This window comes from Pleurodeles waltl, chromosome 11, assembly GCF_031143425.1.
Source record: "Pleurodeles waltl isolate 20211129_DDA chromosome 11, aPleWal1.hap1.20221129, whole genome shotgun sequence".
In the NCBI taxonomy this organism is placed as follows: domain Eukaryota; kingdom Metazoa; phylum Chordata; class Amphibia; order Caudata; family Salamandridae; genus Pleurodeles; species Pleurodeles waltl.
The window spans coordinates 1,003,309,106-1,003,326,727 of NC_090450.1; the positions used below are offsets into that span (position 1 = coordinate 1,003,309,106).

The 17,622-nt window shown below is 46.1% G+C and overlaps 1 protein-coding gene across 4 annotated transcripts in view; it reads left to right on the top strand.

Annotated features, from left to right (window-relative positions):
* Positions 1-17,622, top strand: part of STX2 (syntaxin 2) — a 240,503-nt gene that overhangs the window by 138,206 nt on the left and 84,675 nt on the right. For all 4 annotated transcript variants that reach the window (XM_069215360.1, XM_069215357.1, XM_069215359.1 and 1 more), the window contains exons 7-8: positions 4,197-4,270; positions 4,359-4,496. In XM_069215360.1, coding sequence (XP_069071461.1) covers positions 4,197-4,270; positions 4,359-4,496 — 212 coding nt within the window. The remainder of the gene's footprint in view (positions 1-4,196; positions 4,271-4,358; positions 4,497-17,622) is intronic.

Genomic DNA, 17,622 nt, shown 5'->3' on the forward strand with positions numbered 1-17,622 from the left:
AATGCTTAATTGTTGCTTCTGCCCCCTCCAACCTCTGTACACCTGTTTTGCTTCCCTCTTACCTGTTTTCGAAAAAATAACTTTTGCACTTTTTTTGGTAACTGATCCAACTCGAATCAGTAACTAAAAAGAAAAAATACACCTATGTCACTTTGTAGGTGCATGCATCAAAAGGTTTTTTACAAAAAATTATTTTATTTTTTTAATTTGTTAGCCACGTGCCACGGCATCGGTAATGCTGTGATGCATGACTAAATCCATTGGCAAAACAAAAAGGTCCCAAAAACAAGACATGTTTGCTTTGCAGATGCTTGTTTATGAATTTAATCTATGCTTAAAACTGTGTCACAAGAACTACACTGGTGATATTACTTGAGCGTTCAACTGAGAGTCATATTTAAAGCTGTTTGCCACTTACATGGTGTTTTTTTTTTTTTTTTAAGAGGGGTAGGCCTGGGACCTATATCTGTGAAACCACTTTCTTCCATTTTACAAACAGACACTTTGTAAATTTCCCAGGAAATCTTGTGTCCTTTCCTCCTTGTCTGCATGCGAAAGGATTGAGCTGAAGTGATACCTGCCATCATAATAGTATAGAGAAACTGGACTGGCTATTTCTTGTACCAGACATAGAACCTGGCTATTTCTGGGGCTAGACATAGAACCTGGCTATTTCTGGGGCTAGACATAGAACCTGGCTATTTCTGCGGCTAGGCATAGAACCTGGCTATTTCTGCGGCTAGGCATAGAACCTGGCTATTTCTGGGGCCAGGCATAGAACCTGGCTATTTCTGGGGCCAGGCATAGAACCTGGCTATTTCTGGGGCCAGGCATAGAACCTGGCTATTTCTGGGGCCAGGAATAGAACCTGGCTATTTTTGGGGTCAGGAATAGAACCTGGCTATTTCTGTGGCTAGGCATAGAACCTGGCTATTTCTGTGGCTAGGCATAGAACCTGGCTATTTCTGGGGCTAGGCATAGAACCTGGCTATTTCTGGGGCTAGGCATAGAACCTGGCTATTTCTGGGGCTAGGCATAGAACCTGACTATTTCTGGGGCCAGGCATAGAACCTGGCTATTTCTTGTGCCAGACAATGAACCTGGTTATTTCCTTGGCTAGACATTGAACCTGACTATTTCTGTGGCTAGACAATGAACCTGGCTATTTCTTGTGCCATACATTGAACCTGGCTATTTCTGTGTCTAAGCATTGAACCTGGTTATTTCTGTGGCTAGAGATTGAACCTGGCTATTTCTGTGGCCACACATAGAACCTGGCTATTTCTGTGGCTAGAGATTGAACCTGGCTATTTCTGTGGCCACACATAGAACCTGGCTATTTCTGGGGCTAGACATAGATCCTGGCTATTTCTGGGGCTAGACATAGATCCTGGCTATTTCTGGGGCTAGACCTAGATCCTGGCTACTTCTGGGGCCAAACATTGAACCTGGCTATTTCTGTGGCTAAGCATTGAACCTGGTTATTTCTGTGGCTAGAGATTGAACCTGGCTATTTCTGTGGCCACACATACAACCTGGCTATTTCCGGGGCCAGACATAGAACCTGGCTATTTCCGGGGCCAGACATAGAACCTGGCTATTTCCGGGGCCAGACATAGAACCTGGCTATTTCCGGGGCCAGACATAGAACCTGGCTATTTCCGGGGCCAGACATAGAACCTGGCGCTTTCTGTGGCTAAGCATTGAACCTGGCTATTTCTCTGGCCAGACATAGAACCTGGCTATTTCTCTGGCCAGACATAGAACCTGGCTATTTCTCTGGCCAGACATAGAACCTGGCTATTTCTCTGGCCAGACATAGAACCTGGCTATTTCTCTGGCCAGACATAGAACCTGGCTATTTCTCTGGCCAGACATAGAACCTGGCTATTTCTCTGGCCAGACATAGAACCTGGCTATTTCTGGGGCCAGACATAGAACCTGGCTATTTCCGGGGCCAGACATAGAACCTGGCTATTTCCGGGGCCCGACATAGAACCTGGCTATTTCCGGGGCCCGACATAGAACCTGGCTATTTCCGGGGCCCGACATAGAACCTGGCTATTTCCGGGGCCCGACATAGAACCTGGCTATTTCCGGGGCCCGACATAGAACCTGGCTATTTCCGGGGCCCGACATAGAACCTGGCTATTTCCGGGGCCCGACATAGAACCTGGCTATTTCCGGGGCCCGACATAGAACCTGGCTATTTCCGGGGCCCGACATAGAACCTGGCTATTTCCGGGGCCCGACATAGAACCTGGCTATTTCCGGGGCCCGACATAGAACCTGGCTATTTCCGGGGCCAGACATAGAACCTGGCTATTTCAGGGGCTAAACACTGAATCTGACTATTTCTTGTGCCAGACATTGAACCTGGCTATTTCCGGGGCTAGGCATTGAACCTGGCTAATTCTGGGGTAGACATAGAACCTGTATTGTGATAATGAAATTATATTTTGGGCTAAAAAGTGCAAACTGGAATCTCTGACATCAGCTTCATTATTAACTAGGTATCCTAGGGTAAGATCTTCTTTTAAATGTTCATACCCCGGTAGCTGGGTGATTTATGGAAACCTATTGTTGTGGTTGTGATGCGTCTTATTACCTTACAAGTGTTTTGCCTCCTCCCATATTACGCGGCTTAGTTACGTCCCCCTGAAGCTCCCACGTGATGCAGTTGTGCCTCGTTCCCCAGAGTGCTTATTACCCTGTTAGTTGTCCGGTCCCCCAAACCCTGCATGGTCTGAAACCATTAACTGAATAAGATAAAATCATGACCAGGTCTAGCTACATTCAGTAGACTGGTTTTCTTCAACTTATTTCCTTCCGGAGTTCGCACAACGTCGTGTCTTTCTGTTTTTCTGTATGTGGACTAATGTACAAATACATTATGGCCACGGGGACCAAACAAGTGCTCAGCGGATGTTATGAGTGCAGGAATATAAGGCAGTTTGAAGAGCGGCAGGCTTAAAAGACTAAGGGCCTGATATATATTTTGGTAGACGAGTTACTCCGTCACTACGGTGATGGATATCCCATCTGCCGAAATTTAAATCCCAAAGGATATAACAGAACTTATGTTTCGGCGGGCAGGATATCCGTCACCCCTCTGACGGAGTAGCCTGTCCGCTGAAATATAAATCCCAAAGGATTTAACAGAACTTATGTTTCGGCGCCCAGGATATCCGTTGTGACGGAGTAGCCTGTCCGATGAAATATAAATCACAAAGGATATAATGGAACTTATGTTTCGGCACCCAGGATATCCGTTGTGACGGAGTATCCTGTCCGATGAAATATAAATCACTAAGGATATAACGGAACTTATGTTTTGGCACCCAGGATATCCGTTGTGATCGAGTAGCCTGTCCGCTGAAATATAAATCACAAAGGATATAACGGAACTTATGTTTCGGCAGGCAGGATATCCGCCACCGTTGTGACGGAGTAGCCCGTCCACCGAAATATAAATCCCAAAGGATATAACAGAACTTATGTTTCGGCGGGCAGGATATCCGCCACCATTGTGACGGAGTAGCCCGTCCGCTGAAATATAAATCCCAAAGGATATAACAGAACTTATGTTTCGGCGGGCAGGATATCCGTTGTGACGGAGTAGCCTGTCCGATGAAATATAAATCCCAAAGGATATAACGGAAATTATGTTTCGGCGGGCAGGATATCCGCCACCGTTGTGACGGAGTAGCCCGTCCGCTGAAATATAAATCACAAAGGATATAACGGAACTTATGTTTCGGCGGGCAGGATATCCGCCACCATTGTGACAGAGTAGCCCGTCCACCGAAATATAAATCAGGCTCTCAGTGTTTGAATTACTGACATGTCTTTTGGGGAGCCCGCCATGTTTGGTGGTGATGAAGTGTGAAATCCTGACAAATCCTGGCAAATTCAACAGCCGCTATACACCACAGATCGCTGTAGTTGACAAAAACGTTTTTTCCCATCAACTGAGACAGATTTAAAATTGTGTTTTGTTTGCTTCGTTAAATTTAGGGAATGATTGCAGTTTTATTGGCTTAACTTGTGTGAAAATGATTTAGCAGCTGTCATAAACAAAGGAATTCGTTCCTTTTTCCAGAACAGTTTTGGTGTTTATTGTTGGGATTTCAGTCATGTTCTTTAAACTTGGTTATTTTTTTTACATCCTTTTTACACTTTTTTCCCCTCCCCAGCTGGGAAATCCACGACAGACGAGGAGCTAGAAGAGATGCTTGAGAGTGGCAACCCCTCCATCTTCACGTCTGATGTATGTATTGTGTGCTCTTCATTGGTTGTTAAAGGTCTCTCATCCTCTGGAGGCAGCGATACTAAGCATTACTCCTTCTCCCTCCAAGATTATTTCAGACTCCCAGATCACCCGCCAAGCACTCAATGAGATTGAGGCGCGTCACCAAGACATCATGAAGCTGGAGTCCAGCATACGAGAGCTGCACGACATGTTTGTTGACATGGCTATGTTGGTGGAGACACAGGTACAGTTGTTATTTGCTCGTGCTTGTTTATTCTGTTACCTTTAATGCACTGACTTGGCTAGAGCTTGTTTTATGGATGAATGCTTTCCTGGCAGTCCACCAGTCCTCTTTCAGCCTGAAGTGGCAGACAAAGAACCGTTCCATATTATTAAACACATTTTACAAACCTAGGTGATGGGACTGTTATGTTTTAGGTTGATTTAGATTCAATGCCTCATCCACAGATGCACAGAGCAGATGAATTTCGAGTTCTGTCTTCCAGGCTGTGAAATCTGTAAAGAGGTTGACGGTCTCTTAGGGCCTGATTTAGATCTTGGTGGGCGGGTTACTCGGTCACAACGGTGACGACTATCCTGTCCTTCAACATATAAATCCCATAGGATGGGATTTTGGCGGACGGGATATCGGTCGCTGTTGTGACAGAGTAACGCGTCCGCTGAGATCTAAATCAGGCCCTTAGTTTCCTCCAAAACTCTTTGCCGCGGGCACAGATATGACCAGAGGACAGCTCCCTTGTGTGTTAGCGACACAGTTCGGCACGGCAATGCACCCATGGTTGTTCCCAGAGTTCATCCTGAGCAACCCTTCTCCGGATTCCTCAAAGACGCTGCACCTTGTACAGTGCCCATTCTTCCTTGTCCAAGATGTGGACGATGGAGCACATTCCACTTGATCTTTTGTACGACAGCCTCCTAGTCCTATTTCTGAACAAAACGTGAAGCCCGTCGTTTTTCACCCCTCTGTATGCCCACCCAGCCAACCGTGAGGGGCCTTGAAACAATTGTTTTCTGAGAAATTTGTGGCTCTTTTGCGGAGACGAAGTAAAGCACACTGAAGTGGGTGATTTAATTGTCAGACATCTGCGCAAGTCTCACTGCAGGCTGAAGGGCCTTTGGCCTCTATTTTCTCCTGTTACATCTGTCTTTATTGAGCATTGCAGTGACGGGTACAGTGTTGTACTTGTTGAAGAACAGAGAAGTATGTCACATCAGACCTTTGATCCCCGAGACCGTGGGTCATAGGGATTGGTATTGGTCATGGCACCATGGTTGGCATAGGCCATTATTCAGCATTTTTCTCTTCGTATTACTCAGTGCGACTCCTTAGACCTTCTTCGACCCAGTTACTGAGAGTCCCCAAGATCAACAATGACAAGTTGGTTGGACTTTTCAAATCGTGCTGTGGAAATCTGGAATACTATGTACCTTGAGCTATGCTCCTCTACAAGCTTTCTTCTCTGAAAAAATGTTAAGCCTGGCTTTTCTGCTGCTTTATCTGGTGTTAATCCTGGCTGTTCGTCAGAGGTTTGTCACCAAGATGTCATAACAGGTATTGTGCGATTTATAATTTCTTACAAAAATAAATTCAAGAAGATGCCACTCTCAAGACTCCCCAATTTCCTTTCATTCATGCAGGGATGCCTCAATAGGTCCATGCATGAGAGTATTCCCTTCCTATTCCGGGAGGTTGTTTAACTTCTCCAAAATGTTATGTTTTGTGTCATTCAGAGCCTGTCATTCTTCGCCTCCTCCTCCTCCTCCTCTCTTGTTCATTTTCTCACATCTAATTACAGCAGAAGCAATGAACCTTTTTTCACATGGTGAATTACCTTAAAACTGAAAATAGTTCCAAAAACAAGCATTTGCAATGCAGTAGGTCTCACATTTTCTTGAGTTAGAGCTATTGGCATTGTAAATGCATAACTGGATTTTTTTTGCCACATAAATTAGTCAAACCTGCCGCATAATTTGTTTCTCTTTTCTACACAATTCCAGGGGCTCTGCATATAACTAAAGCGCTTGCATTTACCTTCTTCCTCTGTCTGCAGCAAAACATGAAAGAAATTGCCATTATTTATTATATTTATTTACATTATTATTATTTTGGGCTCCCACCAACATAGTGTGGGGACCCAGGGATGACCTAGACGGAAAGAGCACATCGGCTGACCATTTTGATGGTGGTTCTAGTTTCCTCAGACCACCACATGGTGAGTTATGGGCAAAAATGTTTTGTAAAAGGTCGGACAGGAAGGAGTGATGTCTGCTCTGACAGTGAGAGCTGCTGATGTGTTCTTGGATGCTGTCCTGGCCATGCTGCTAAGCGGCCACCCAGCTTGAAATGCCCTGCGAACGCTGCAGTAGTAAAAGTCTTGTGAAAAGAAGGTCTGAGCATGGCACACATCCAAACGTAGGAATTTTTAAAAAAGTACGTTTATGGATCCAGACATCCAGTTGGAAGCACCAGTTTGCTCACAGTTTTGTCTTTCCTGGTAATGGATGGGATTGTCCTGGACATTCTCCAACCACGCACACACTCCAAGCTTCTCAGCAAATTGAATCAGGCATGTAAACTCACTCCTGTTTAGGGGAATTTATTAGCACCCACATGTATGATATGAATGACATGTACAAGTGGAAAAACTTGCACCATACACATTTTGAGATAATCTGCATAAGAACATATTTAAAACTTGACCGAGAATTTACATTGACATAAAGTTAACACAATATAATTTAGCCCATCAAAAATTCACCACTAAAATACAACAATGCAAAATAAAAACCTTGAATGAATAAGCTGCATTTGCACAGAAAAAGAAAAAATTGGGGATTTGTTTGTTGTTACAAATCATTTCATTAGATGTGTTGGTTAGTCCAGCTGGGTCAACGAAAACAAACCAAGACTGCAGCTCACAGACCACATTAAGTTCCAAAATAAAAGACAGTATTGGAAACTTGCTGTTCTGATGGCACGTAGGGAGCTAGCACCCTTGGACCTCCCCAACTGTTCTAAAACTCCTAAAATATTGACATCAGTATGAATTCAGCACTAAGGGAGATCCATTTCCAAAGCTGTCACAACATGCATGACTTGCTAAGTGGATGAAAACTGGCAGAAACCACTAATGTAGTGTCAGAGTGAATTTTGAAGAATTGATTAATATATTGCTGTTGTTTTTTAAGAGAGGACGGTGGGCTCCAATTACCAGAGACTTGATATCTACGCATGTGGATGTGTTGTATAAGCACAGATTTCAAGTTGTGCCCCATGCTTTTATTTTCCTGCCCTGGATTTGTTGGTATGTTCTAGTACTGTTAATTTGGTTTTCCTGTTGCAAGTACAAGCACTGAACAGGAATAAAAATAAAAAAAGCAAGAAAAACCCCTGAAGCACAGGGCAACGAGAAAGCTATATGTCAGCCAATCTTTATATCTGTCAAAAGGCTACCAGGATCCCATGTAACTCCTATAGCAATTACTGTATTTTGGCCAGCACCTCTGTTCTCACGACCTTAGCTCATATTACAATGCAACAAGTGAAAATACAATTCCCAGAATGCAACGCGCTGAAGCTAAACACCTCGGGACTGGCTGAGTCGTGCATAACATGGGATCCATTGCTAGCTAAGTTATAGACCGAATAAAAGCACATTGGGTTTTTACCTTTGCAAGCTGAGTGTACAGCAGTCGAGGTAACACTGTGGCAGACTTGTGAAATGCCAGCCTGTCCCTCTAGTCAGTCTTTGCTATCAGTGCTGGCTGCCTGTGCTCAGTGTGTTTACAGACTTGTATCCTAGGAGACCGAGTCACATGACAGTTTGAACTCGGCCATTGAGGAAACTCCAGGTGTCTACACACCATATGGACACACAAAGAAGACTATAATTTTAAGAAGGGTACTTAATTAGCATGAAGAAAAAAGAGAGAAAAAAGAAACAATGTGACGTAACTGGTAGTCATAGAGCCTATCCTCCATAAAATGAAGCCGCATTTTGTCATCAAGCAGACACCGCTTCATATTCCGGACTTGCTGTGTCGTTTTCAAAGCGGTTACTTTGACATGTTCAAAAAGACAGCTTTCGTTAGAGGAGTCTATTGATGTTCCAGCGCCTGCTGCCAAACATAAGAGGATGGATAATAACTCTGATGCTATACACCCTCCTCTGCCTACCTCCTCCACCACCTCATTTACACGGTGACTCATTTGACATTTCCCCTCAGGGTTCCTCCCACTCTGTTGCGGGTGATCAGGGAGCAAGGAACAACACTCTTCCTTTCTCACATGAGACAGATCCTCAGTCACATTATGACGTGGATCCCTACACTGACACTGATCCAGATGTCTATCCTGTCTGTCAATCTCCCTCCGCTTATTGGTAGGGCAGCTTCTTACCACCAAGTAGCCTTAGATAGGAAGCCTGTTACAGATTATTTCCTCTTTGAAACTCTCTCCACCTCCCACAGGGCCGCACAGGACCTTCCCATGCTAAGGGAATGATGAGGCACGCAGAGGGCATTGCTAAAGATCATGCCAGGGTGCACATCACACAGCGTATGGAGAAAAAATACAAAGCTTCACCCTCCGACCCCATTTTTATTAGAGGTCAAATTTCCCTTGATTTGCTGGTGGTTCTTAGAGAAGAGCAAACTCCCAAGTCGCTAGTGATGCTCCGACTCAAGACAAGGAGAGCAAGCTCATCAACGCCTCTGGGAAGCGGGTTGCTGCCCAAGCCACCAACCATTGGCGTATAGTTAACCCCCAAGGCCTGCTAGCAAGTCCCCTGCCCACTGGGACTAGATGGAGCAGTGGGCAGCAGTCTCACTCACAGGGTCGTTTGGAAGATCTAGTGTTGGTAGACGGCCGCACCCATCGCTCTACAGTGGTGGAGCAAAAACTACCTGTTAAAGGGGCGGCCTTTCCTCAAACCTGTTCCTCAGATCCTTCTGACAATAGATACCTCACAGACAGAGTTGAGTGCTCACCTTCAGGATCTCACAGTTCAGGGTTTTTGGGATCCCAAACACTGCAGTATGCACGTCAGTTACCTAGAACTTCTCGTTGTTCAACTAGCGCTGAAAGCGTTCACACCTCACCTGATCGACAAAGTTCTCCTGATCCCCACAGAAAAAATGACAACCATGTATTATGTGCAGAAGCATATGGGAGGTTCACGCTCTATAGCTGTCTTGCCTATCGCAGACGATCTGGTGTTGGGCCATTCGCCACAACATCCATCTAGTAGTGGAACATCTCCCTTGGGCACACAACAGCTTTGTCGACTACCTCCGCAGGATGCGGCAACAAGTCCACAAGTGGGAACTCCACCTACAAGTCCTGCTTCCCTACTTCCAAAAGTGGGGGTTCCCAGACATAGACCTATTTCCAACAAAAGAAAACGTGAAATGCCCACACTTCGCCTCCTGGTACCTGCATCTTCAGTCCAAGGGAAATACTATATAGATGAACTGATGAGGGATATTTGTCTCTGCTTTTCGGCCTCTCCTGCTCCTTCTGTTTTTGGTTTGGAAGCTCAGGCAAGCATCCCTCACGTTGATTCTGATGGCCCTCACGTGGGCCAGACAACCGTGGTTCACCACTCATCTCAAGCTATCAGCAGTCCCTCACGAGGAGCTTCCCCTCAGCCCAGACCTTCTCACTCTGAACCACAGGCAAATCAGACACCCAAATCCCAAGGAAGTAAAACTTGTGATATGGCTCCTGAAGTCATAGAATTTGGATACCTTAACCATCATTAAGAATGCATGGACCCTCTTTAGGAAGCATGTAGACCCACTACTAGGGCATGTTATGCAGCAAAATGGAAATGTTTTGTCTGCTCTTGTCTATCCAAACAATGGGACCCTTTCACAATATCCGTGCAGGGCATTCTTTCCTACCTCCTTCATTTGCATAAAGGAAACTTAGCGTACGCTTCCATAGATGACATTTAGCGGCCATAGCTGCCTATCTTCAGAAAAGACAACATTCTTCTCCCTTCAAGATCCCACTTATTAAAGCATTTATAGAAGGATTTAAGAGAGTGATTCCGCCAAGGATACCTCCAGTACCTTCTTGGAATTTGAATATTGTATTCTCAAGACTAATGGGTCCACCATTTGAACCCTACATTCATGCCTTTTAAAAATTTTGTCTTGGAAAGTGGCATTTCCAATTGCTTTCAAATCACTTAGGCGTGTAAGTGAGTTCCAGGCTTTAACCCTGCAAGAACACTTTTTCCAAATGTTCAAGGATAAAGTAGTTCTTCGCACCAACCCAAAATTCTTACCAAACGTGGTATCTCAATTCCATCCAAATCAATCTATTGAATTGCCAATCTTCTTTCCGCAACCAGATTCTGTTGCTGGAAGAGCTCACCACACTTTAGACGTTGAGGGTGCTTATGTTCTTCACTGACGAAACTAAAACTTTTAGAAAGACTAAACAGCTTTTTGTTGCTTTCTCACCACCACACAAAGGTAACCCCATATCTAAATCTGGTATTGCCAGGTGGATTGTTAAATGTTTCCAGACTTCTTACGCTAAAACAAAAACGCTGCAGGAAAGTACCCTCTTTCTTGGCATGGTTACCCAGATTTTCTGCCTGTTGTCAGTATGTTTGACTAGTAACCAGGACCCCAGTAGTTTTACTCTCTCCTCTAAGTTGTACCTTCCTTTTTCTTCTCACAGTTGGCATACTGGTTCCCCCATGTAAGTCCCTAGTATATGGTAACAAGGTACCCAAGGCATTGGGGTTCCAGGGGATCTCTATGGGCTGCAGCAGTTATTCTGTCACCCATAGGGAGCCCATGCAAAAGGTTCTGCAGGTCTGCCATTACAGTCTGCATAAAACAGGTGCATACACCTGTTTTCACTATAGGTCACTGCAAGTCACCCCTATGGTAGACCCTCTCAGGCCAGAGGGCAGGGTGCAGGTACCTGTGAGTGAGGGCACCCCTGCTCTAGCAGGGGTGCCCCCACAAACTCCAGATGCATTTTACGTGTGTACTGGATGTAGGTGTAGGAGGCTGGCCTGGCTTATAGTGGGTACCTTGTGGTACTTAAACCTTGTGCCAGGTCCAGTTATCCCTTATTAGTAGAATAGAGGTGTTTCTAGCAGCTTAGGCTGTTAGAGGTAGCTATGGCAAAGCAGCTTAGGCTGAACTAGGAGACATGCAAAGCTCCTACTATACCACTTATATCCTATAGCACAATATCATAAGAAAACACAATACTCAGAGTTACTCAAAATAAAGGTACTTTATTTTAGTGACAATATGCCAAAAGTATCACAGAGGCTACCCTCACTTAGGAGGTAAGTAATATACACAAATTATATGTACACAAAACCCAAAACAGGTAACAGTAAGAAAAACTAGTGCAAACAATGTAGAATCATAATAGGATGCAATAGGTAGACATAGGCCTAGGGGCAACACAAACCATATACTCCAAAAGTGGAATGTGAATCACGAATGGACCCCAGACCTATGGGAGATTGTAGAGGGTCGCTGGGACTGTGATAAAACAGTAAGGGTGTCCAAAATACCCCACCCCAAGACCCTGAAAAGTAGGAGTAAAGTTACCCTACTACCCCAGAAAGACACAATAGTCGTGATAGGGGATTCTGCAAGAACCACAAGCACCAGCAAAACACTAAAGACGGATTCCTGGACCTGAGGACCTGTAAAGGAAGGGGACCATATCCAAGAGTCACGAAAGTGTCCAGGGGGGACAGGTGCCCACTAAACCCCGGATGAAGGTGCAAAAGGGCTGCCTCCGGGTGAAAGAAGCCGAAGATTCTGCAACAACGAAAAGAGCTAGGAACTGCTCCTTTGGATGGAAGATGTCCCACGGCGTGCTGGATGTTGCGGAAGTGTTTCCAGGCAGAAATACCGCAAACAAGCCTTGCTAGCTGCAAGAGTCAACGTTGAGGATTTTGGGTGCTGCTGGGGACCAGGATGTCGCCCCTTGGCAGAGGAGACAGAGGGGGCGCTCAGCAACTCAGAGAGCCCCCACAGAAGCAGGCAGCACCCGCAGAAGTACCGGAGCAGGCACTTAGAAGATCTGTGAACTCAAAGTCACAAAAGGAGGGTCCCACGACGTCGGAGTCCAACTCAGCGAGTTGGACAATGCAGGACGGAGTGCTGGGGACCCAGGCTAGGCTGTGCACAAAGGAATCCTTGGAGAAGTGTACAGAAGCCGGAGCAGCTGCAAATCACGCAGTACACAGGTTTGCTGTTTGGCGTGGAGAGGCAAGGACTTACTCCCACCAAATTTGGACAGAAGGGCCACTGGACTGTGGAAGACACTTGCACCCAGCTCCTGGGACCACGCTCGTCAGGATGAGAGGGGACCCAGAGGACCAGTGATGCAGAAGTTTGGTGCCTGCGTTGGCAGGGGGAAGATTCCGTCGACCCACGGGAGATTTCTTCTTGGCTTCCAGTGCAGGGTGAAGGCAGACAGCCCTCAGAGCATGCACCACCAGGAAACAGTTGAGAAAGCCGGCAGGATGAGGCGCTACAATGTTGCTGGTAGTCGTCTTGCTACTTTGTTGCGGTTATGCAGGCGTCCTGGAGCAGTCAGCGGTCGATCCTTGGCAGAAGTCCAAGAGGGAAGTGCAGAGGAACTCTGGTGAGCTCTTGCATTCGTTATCTGAGGAATAGCCCACAGGAGAGACCCTAAATAGCCAGAAAAGGAGGTTTGGCTACTAAGAAAGGAGGCTTGGCTACTGGAAGAGGTAAACACCTATCAGGAGGGGTCTCTGACGTCACCTGCTGGCACTGGCCACTCAGAGCAGTCCATTGTGCCCCAACACCTCTGAATCCAAGATGGCAGAGATCTGGTACACCCTGGAGGAGCTCTGGGCACCTCCCCTGGGAGGTACTGGTCAGGGGAGTGGTCACTCCCCTTTCCTTTGTCCAGTTTCGTGCCAGAGCAGGGCTGGGGGATCCCTGAAGCGGTGTAGACTGGCTTATGCAGAGATGTGCACCATCTGTGCCCATCAAAGAATTTCCTGAGGCTGGGGGAGGCTACTCCTCCCCAGCCCTTCACACCTATTTCCAAAGGGAGAGGGTGTAACACCCTCTCTCTCAAAGGAAATCCTTTGTTCTGCCTTCCTGGGCCTGGGCTGCCCAGACCCCAGGGGGGCAGAAACCTGTCTGAGGGGTTGGCGCAGCTGCAGTGGAAGCCCCGGAAAGGCAGTTTGGCAGTACCCGGGTTCTGTGCTAGAGACCCGGGGGGGGGAGGGGGGGCATGGAATTGTCCTCCCAATACCAGAATGGTATTGGGGTGACAATTCCATGATTTTAGACATGTTACATGGCCATGTTCGGAGTTACCATTGTGACGCTACACATAGGTAGTGACCTATGTGTAGTGCACGCGTGTAATGGTGTCCCCGCACTCACAAAGTTCGGGGAATTTGCCCTGAACAATGTGGGGGCACCTTGGCTAGTGCCAGGGTGCCCACACACTAAGTAACTTGGCACCTAACCTTCACCAAGTGAGGGTAAGACATATAGGTGACTTATAAGTTACTTATGTGCAGTGAAAAATGGCTGTGAAATAACGTGGCGTTATTTCACTCAGGGTGCAGTGGCAGGCCTGTGTAAGAATTGTCTTAGCTCCCTATGGGTGGCAAAAGAAATGCTGCAGCCCATAGGGATCTCCTGGAACCCCAATGCCCTGGGTACCTAGGTACCATATACTAGGGAATTATAAGGGTGTTCCAGTATGCCAATGAGAATTGGTAAAATTAGTCACTAGCCTGCAGTGACAATTTTAAAGCAAAGAGAGAGCATAACCACTGAGGTTCTGGTTAGCAGAGCCTCAGTGAGACAGTTAGGCACCACATAGGGAACGCATACAGGCACAAACTTATGAGCACTGGAGTCCTGGCTAGCAGGATCCCAGTGACACATATAAAACACACTGACAACATAGGGTTTTCACTATGAGCACTGGGCCCTGGCTAGCAGGATCCTGGTGAGACAGTAAAAAAACACCATGACATATACACACAACCAGGGAGCTGTATGGCTCTACAGTTGATTCCGATGCCACCAGTTCTGAAGAGAGATTGTCACTCCATTCACCAGCGATCCTTTTGCCTCCCTTCACACTAAAAGAAACCGAGCTGGCAATTGTTGCCCAAAAATCAGGGAAGGCTTCTGGCCCGGATGGAATTCCCTCAGATTTATATAAATCAGACTTGAACAAATGGACTTGGTATATAAATAGGATATCGAATATTGCCTTGTCTAATAGGTCCTATCCTGACTCTTGGAAGGAGGCAATAATTGTGCCCATACACAACAAAAGGCGAGAAAAGCCTTCCAGGGAATTACAGACCTATCATCCTACTAGATAACTTGCAAAAAATATTTTGCTATCAGTTACTAAGTAGGCTGAAGCAATGGATTGTGGAAAACCAGGCATTAAGCCACCTCCAGGTAGGGTTTAGAGACAAGGTCAGTACTATCGATCAGGTTTTCCGCTTTACTAACATAAAATGGAAGACCGTAGATGTGGATTCAGGCCATCTTTTTGTGGCATTTGTTGACCTTAAATCCACTTTTGACCTTGTCTCGCATCCTAAACTGTGGGAAGTTATGAGCAAAGCTGGAGTCCCCGGCTCCGTGCTTAACATTACTAGAGATCTTTATTCGGGCAATTGTGCCAGAATACGATGGGGACTGGCCGGTGAATTTACTTCAGCGTTTCCCACAGATCGTGGTGTGAGACAGGGTTGTGTAGTTGCGCCCACTCTGTTTCTCTTATTTATCAACGCATGTATTCCCTACCTTTTGGATTGCTCTAGTGATGCCCCTATCATGGGAGGGCAGAAGATTCCATGTCTTTTATTCGCTGATGATACTTTTTTACTTTCCCGAACAGCCATGGGCCTTTCAAGTTTGCTTGCCAGGTTTAGGGAGTTCTGTAAAGATCATGGCCTGGAAATTAACTCACTAAAAACGAAATATATGGTGTTTGGAGACAAAAAGTTTAAAATGAAAAGACCTGTTTGTCTAGAGGGCGCCTTCCTGGAAAGAGTGGGCACTTTTGATTACCTAGGTGTAAAACTAGAAGATTCACACTACTGGCATGCCCACCTCCAGAAATCATTAATGTGTCTGAAACAAAGGGCGGGTGGCATTGTGAGATTTGCAACCAGATCCCCCAGATTTGCTTTGACTCCTGCTCTTGAAATATATAAATCTCAAGGCGGGGGGGGGGGGGCTTTGTGTGGTGCTGAGTTATGGGGCCATTGCAATTTGGAGGACCTGGTTAGGGTGGAAAATCAGTTTCTTAAGATAGTGTTAAGAGTCCCTTCAAGTACCCCTTCTCTGCCTATCCGATTGGACCTAAATCTTTTTCCAATCAACCAGATTGCCGCCTTAAGGCCACTGTTGTTCTGGATCCGGTTATGGTCATCAGACGCTCTTATTCCATTTAGATGTGGGCTGTCTAAACTGGTGGGCACTAACTTTCACACCAAAATTAAGTGGTGTGCCTATGTTGAACGGTCCTTATTTCATTTTAGCTTGGGGTCCTACTGGAAGGATCCCTCTTCTATTCCTAAAAATGCCGCTCAGACCTTGAAGGATGCTTTTTGGTTCAAAGTCCAAACTGCGCAACTAGCTGAAGTCGCGCCCTCTTCCATGGCTGATAGTTTTTTGCAATTTAAATGCCATTATGAGCTTCAGCTCTTCATGGATGCAGCACTCTCTCCATTTGTGCGTGCCCTCTACATTAGAATAGGGTCTCTTCCTCTGCGTTCTTTAACTTATAAATGGCCCAATTCAATCAACAGGTCTAAGTCATGTCCGATGGGCTGCAAGAATCAAGAGACTGATCTCCATGTTCTTTTTCAATGTCGTGCATATTGCAAACAGAGGGTTCTTTGGATTATTCCTTTATGTAAACAAATGGGTTTTAGGAACTGCTTATCTGCTTTGAGAGTACTTAAATCAGATTCATCTGTACAAATAGTCTGCCCTGTGGCAAAAAATTTCGAATCAATTTGGCATTTTAGATTTGGGATTTTAAAGAACAAGACTAGTTTGATGCCTTAGCTGAGGTTGTATGTTTTTTTAATTATCATATTTATGGGGGGAAAAAAAAAATTAGCCATTGTTTTAAACATTTCTGTTTTTAGAGCTTGTTATTTACCTTACTTGTACTTTTTTATAATTTTTTCTTTGGATTGTTATGTACTGTACTTTTATGGTATGTTTTTACCGAAATAAAGTAAAGTGATGATGATGATATACACACAACCAGGCCAAACGTGGGGGTAACAAGGCTAGAAAGAGGCTACCTTCCTACAGTAGGTCACTACCTATGTCCAGCTACATAATGGTAACTCCGACCCTGGGCATGTTTGGTTTCAAACATGTCAGAATCATACCCCAATACTGTTGCAAGTATTGGAAGTATGATTCCATGCACTCTGGGGTCTCCGTAGAGGACCCCAGCATTACTACCACCAGTCTTACAGGTTTTTCCGGGCAGCGCAGCAGCTGCCGCCCCTCAGACGGGTTTCTGCCCTCCTCCTGCTGCTTGATCTGATCAAGCCCGGGAAGGCAGAACAAAGGATATCCTTTGGGAGAGGGAGGTAACACCCTCTCCCTTTGGAAATAGGTGTGACTGGCTTGGGAGGGGTAGCCTCCCCAAGCCACTCGTTTGCTTTGAAGGGCACATTTGATGCCCTCAGTGCATAAACCAGTCCACACCGGTTCAGGGACCCCCAGTCCCTGCTCTGTCACAAAACTGGACAATGGAAAGGGGAGTGACCACTCCGTCAATCACCACCCCAGGAGTGGTGCCCAGAGCTCCTCCAGTGGGTCCCTGGATTTTGCCATCTTGTTCCCAAGGTTGGCAGGGAACTCTGGTAGCATCTGAGTGGCCAGGCCAGGCAGGTGATGTCAGAGCCCCCTCCTGATCTGATCGGTGCTTACCTGCTTAGGTGACCAGTCCCCCTTTCAGGGCTATTTAGGGTCTCTCTCATGGGTGGGTCCTCAGATTCGGCTTGAAAGATTCCAGCAGGACTCTGCTGCAACCTCTGCCTTGACTTCTGGCCACTGGAACCGCAACTGGACCCTCCAGGAACCAAAAACGCTGCTACAACAAAGAAGACTTTTCTGCAACTTTGTTTCCATGTCTCCTGCCAGCTTTGCATCATTTCCCTGGCTGTGCATCTTCAGCAGACTGCAACTCTTCAGCCTGCACAAGAACCCTTGGAGTGAAGGAGTCACTTCCCTGCAACCGCAGGCACCTACAACAAGCAGCGACTGGCTGCGTGGATCTCCTCTCATCTTGAGCTGCGTGGATCCTACATCAA